The sequence below is a fragment of the Agrilus planipennis genome, unplaced genomic scaffold (genome assembly GCF_000699045.2).
Source record: "Agrilus planipennis isolate EAB-ADULT unplaced genomic scaffold, Apla_2.0 scaffold108, whole genome shotgun sequence".
Lineage (NCBI taxonomy): Eukaryota > Metazoa > Arthropoda > Insecta > Coleoptera > Buprestidae > Agrilus > Agrilus planipennis.
In genome coordinates this window covers 151,839-156,897 of record NW_020439204.1, presented here as the reverse complement: position 1 = coordinate 156,897, position 5,059 = coordinate 151,839, and the positions used below count along the sequence as shown (strand labels likewise).

Here is a 5,059-nt window from a genome sequence, read left to right as displayed (position 1 = left end):
TAACTATAAAAATATTTGTAAAAAATAATAATTTGAACATTATGATTTTTTATCAGAAAAAAAAATAGATTTTCTTCACGGTCATATTTTTGATCCAAGTGAATACTTTGCAATACATTCAGATCATTTATTAGAATGTCGTGAAGTACTTCACATGAATTGGTCAAACTATATTTTACACTTAATATAGATTTTAAAGTTTTAATGTTCAACAGTGTTGTTGATATTAGAAAATGCATTTGTTCCTGGAAGGGAGAGCGCGAATTCTACAATTTTCAACACAACACCACCAAATAAATCTAACTCAGTACATTGCTTAATTTAGCTACTATGCATGCATTTTATGTGTTTTTTTTTATGTATTTTTTATTTCTTTATATTCACTGGAAAATATTGCCTTCTTTTATGATGTTGGGTAATATACAGTCGATCTTGAAACTAATCGTAAGCGACGATATGTTTCAGATTATTAAAATAAAAACTCAAAAATAACTTAATACCTATTTAATCTAGAAAAACTTAATGTTACAGAAATATACAAAAAGGTAAAAAGCGTGTGCCTAACAGTGAAGACTTAACCAGACTTCTCTATAAATAAAATATTAGACGCGACCAATCGTTCACAATATTCTTCTGAGAATTTAGCTAGTATGTGCACCCCGAAGGGTGTATGGTCAAAATGTCAAAAATGGTTTTACAGCTCTCTTCCGTCTACGTCTACAATTCCTACATTTGATTGTAAAAAGACATAACTTTTCCTTTGAATAATTTGAAACTTTTAAGTTGAGATTTAATAAAATAGAACATGAAATAAACGACTTATAAAATGCAATAAATAGTTCGACAGAACATTCACCATAATACTTAAGAAATAATAGGTAATATATTTTTACAGTACATTTAAAATAAGAAATGCAGATATTTTCTAAAAAGCTGGACATTTTTAAAAATCGGCGGGTCGCAGGACAGTCCACCGGAAAGCGGGACTGTCCCGCCAAATTCGGGACGTGTGGTCACTTTAGTAATAGCAGACTTTGTATTTGAGTAAAATTATTTCAAAATACAAACACAAATACTAGAAAAGTATTTTACTGTTCAATGAAAGTACTTATTATTTGTATTTAAATAGTTAAAATCAACTATTTTTTACAAGTATATACTCGCTTCAAATATTTAGATCTACTGTAACAGCAGACTTGATACATACAAAATTAGAAAAATATAAAAAAAACAAATGATTTGAGATGGAATTCAACGTATGATCTTTATTATGGATTGCAAATATTTTAATTGATACACACTTCGATCAATTTTGGCATAATTTGTGACGAATTAAAAAAAAAGACATTTAACAAAAATGATGCAGACTTGCTTCTAGAATATTTGGACATTATGAAGCCAATTGCACTTGCATTAGACTTATTACAAGATAAAATGCAAATGTATATGGGGAATGCCTTTGCCAACTCTGAAAGAAATTGAGAACCAATTTGCCATTTTAACTAAAAAGCCCATTGTTTACTGCAAGTCTTAGAATCGATGTCTACAGGATTACATCGTCGTTTTGAAATACAATTGAATGATAAGAACTTATTACTAGCTTCTATATCTCACCCATGTTTTAAATTAGATTGACTAGAAAAAGATTCTGCTAAATCATTTTCGAAGAAATCAATTCAAATTATTATTGAAGTGATTGATGAGATAGTTGAACAAAATAATAATCAGGTGGATAAAAGATGAAACAATTCTTTTCGGTTGGGTACAAAAAAAGAAGCTCATATTTCATGTCAAAAATTAATTGGCCGTGAAATATTTCTGCATTTCTCAACACCGATAATATCTTTAGAAGATACTAATGGAACAGATACTGCAAATTACGTTAACGATAAAAAAAAAACTCCAAATACTGAAGCAATTTTTTCTAAAATATAATACGGCACTACCAAGTAGTGGACTAGTTGAACGTCTCTTTAGTGTAGTTGGCTGTGTATTTACTAAAAACAGAGGAAAATTGATTGATGATACTTTTGAAACAATATTACTATATAAATATAATAATAGGTAGGTATACATAAAAATAATTTATATCAAATATAAGCTATTTATGCAGTTTATTAAAAACAAATATTAAAATATTTGCGTTCCTATACAGAAAAGTTTTTATTACTATTTCAAAGACTTTACTCATGTCTGTATTTGTATTTATATTTTCATATTTAAAATTGAATATTTTTTGCAAGTATATACCTTGCTTCAGAATATTTTTTTAATCAGTTGAGTTTGTGTACTTGCTAATAGATCAAGCAATTGCTTGAGAATATTTTTATAAATACTTATAACCCAAAAGAATTTCAAATTTATATTTGTATTCAAATACTCTATGCAGCAAAAGTATTTGTATTTAAATGCTTAATGAAGCAAGAATATTTGCACTTAAATACTTTAAAAAAATATATTTTTTACAATAACTCAATAACAAATATGGCGTCCCAATTTTCTGCCGCCTGGTACATCAGCTTTATAAGTAATTTTCTTGTATGATACATAGGACGAAATCAGATTTTTTTTATCGCAAACTATTATAAAATAGTAAATAGTTATTATTAAATAAACACATTTAATGTTTAATAATCATATTTAAATATTCTCAAGTAATAAAAACGCGATATTCTGTTGTTTACCTTTACATATATCTTATTTCATAGAAGGGTACCTAGGGAGCTAGGTATTTACCTTATTAACTACACGTTATTAGATAATGACAACTTGACAAGAGTTACCATTTTATTATAATTACTGCACTCATTACCATTTTCTATTAATAAATATTATCAGAATTACTACGTGCGTGAGCAAACAAAACAAATTATTTAACTTAAAATTAATAATAACTTAATTTAATTATGCCATTTAATATTTTCGTTTATGAGATGTTTTTACAGTGAAACTTGTTGTTGAATATCAACCAAATCTAATTTGATATTTGGCACAGTGACAAACAAGATGTTTATATATCCGTTTACGGTTTAATGAAAGAAAATTAAACGCAATATTTGCATTTTTAACGATAATTTTTCGTTGTTGTTCTGTAAAGCTTTATGATTTTATTATATTTTTTTATCTGACTAATTATTATCTGCTATCCAAGTATTGATACATATAAAAATTAAAGTTTTAAATAAGCAGTGATGCCTTTGTGAGAAAGTTAAATATAGAAACATGTTTTAATTTTTGATGTACTAATGATTCCTTTTTCGCTATTTTTGATTTCATATAAAAATTCGTTTTAATCTCAGAATGTTTTCAAAAAATAAAATTCAATAGCATTTTCGCTATTCAGTGTACACATTACAGGATTACGTATGCTTATTTGATTTTCTGTGTAGTTTTCCCAATTAGCTGCTATCGAAGCATCTATATCAGCTGAGAATTTTTCTTCTGATTGTTCATTGGCTGAACGGGCTATTTTCCTATTTTCTTTGGCTTGCAAGATTTAAAATATCAAGTAGTTCAGGCGCATGCTCGATCCACATCATATGTACATGGCATGTACATCTGTTGGCAAGGTGACCTTGCTCGTAGTAGCAAACCTATTATTCGTCCTATCAGTCAGTGTGTATTGGTGTGGCATCGTCGTGTGGTGTAAATCGTGTATTAAACTTAACTTGTGTACCTTACAGCGATACTATAGTACGTTAAGTTAAGCTGAGTAGGTAACCGTTGTCGGCTAAATTTTGTGCCACATTTAAAGACCTTACATTCATCACGGAAGAATTTCTGTAAAGATACAGAGCGGTCCAAAATGGCAACACCAACGTCCGATCAAGAAAAAAGAAAACAGATCAGTGTCAGGCACATTGCCGAGGTTGAAGACGTTTCGGCAATTAAAAAAACCTTCAACCGACATGTCCACTACACTCTTGTTAAAGATAGGAATGTTGCCACCCCTAGAGACTACTACTTTGCCCTTGCCCATACTGTCAGAGATCATCTTGTCTCCCGGTGGATAAGAACTCAACAATATTACTATGAAAAAGATCCAAAGGTATGAACGAAAACGAATATTTAGGAGATATTAAAAATAAATCTAAAAAAATAACAATTCTTTAATAGAAAAAGTAAAGTTTTCCAAAAGATATCTTATTATTAAAAATCAATAAACAGGTGTGAAACTTTTGTTTGGTTTTATATTGAATGTTTGAAGAACAGAAGTCAAATTAAAGATAAAATAGGAATAAATAAGAATCTAATTGTATGACGGAGTGCATGGAGTAATATTTTTTCTTGTTCTGTTCTTTTGATGTTTTTTTAATGTAATCTAGTCCTTGCTAGCGGACAATCGTAACAATTCGTTTGATACATTATTGAGGTCAAACGCCGGTTCATGGATAGAATTTTGATGACAATAGATAGGCCTGAGATATTTATCTTGTATATAACTTATATTTAAAAGTAGAAATAGTATTCGTGTAGGTACTGTAATTCTATTAACAAATACGTTAATTGTAACTTTTAATAATGATTCATGAAAAATAATAAAAAAACTCTTCTTAAAGTTCTCCTTATAGGTATCATGTATCTTTACTTGTCGAAGGGATGGGTAATAATTTCCTAACTACAGTCCGTTTACTCTAAAACAATCGTTTTTGACTCAACAAAGTTTTAATAGTCTATAGTAATAGAAATTGTTCAAAGAAATTATCAAAATTATGTGCTAAATTTATCAAGTACGTATTCGTTTATAGGTATTTAGATAAAAGATAATAAATTAGTCTTACCTACAAGCAAAAAAGTAAACGAATTTTGTGAAATTATTATTTTGAAAAACCAACAGACTTCATACCATCTAAAAAGTATTTAAATACAAATAAGTACAATACTCTTAGTTCATAGAGTATTTAAATACAAATACTTGGTTTTGTGTAGGTAGGCATTTAAACACAATAAATTATGGTTAAAAAAAACTAAAAAACATGTTTTAAAAGCAAATTGAACTAAAAAGCAGAAAATAATTTTTAATAATTGATATTTTATTCTATAGCCGTAGAAAGTCCAC

The 5,059-nt window shown here is 28.2% G+C and overlaps 1 protein-coding gene across 1 annotated transcript in view; it reads left to right on the top strand.

Annotated features, from left to right (window-relative positions):
- Positions 1–3,571: 3,571 nt before the first annotated feature.
- The window catches only part of LOC108736575 (glycogen phosphorylase), a 9,914-nt gene continuing 8,426 nt past the window's right edge, over positions 3,572–5,059 (top strand). Inside the window, exon 1 of the mRNA XM_025978104.1 lies at positions 3,572–4,048. Within this exon, the coding sequence (XP_025833889.1) occupies positions 3,806–4,048 (243 nt within the window). The 5' untranslated portion in view covers positions 3,572–3,805. The remainder of the gene's footprint in view (positions 4,049–5,059) is intronic.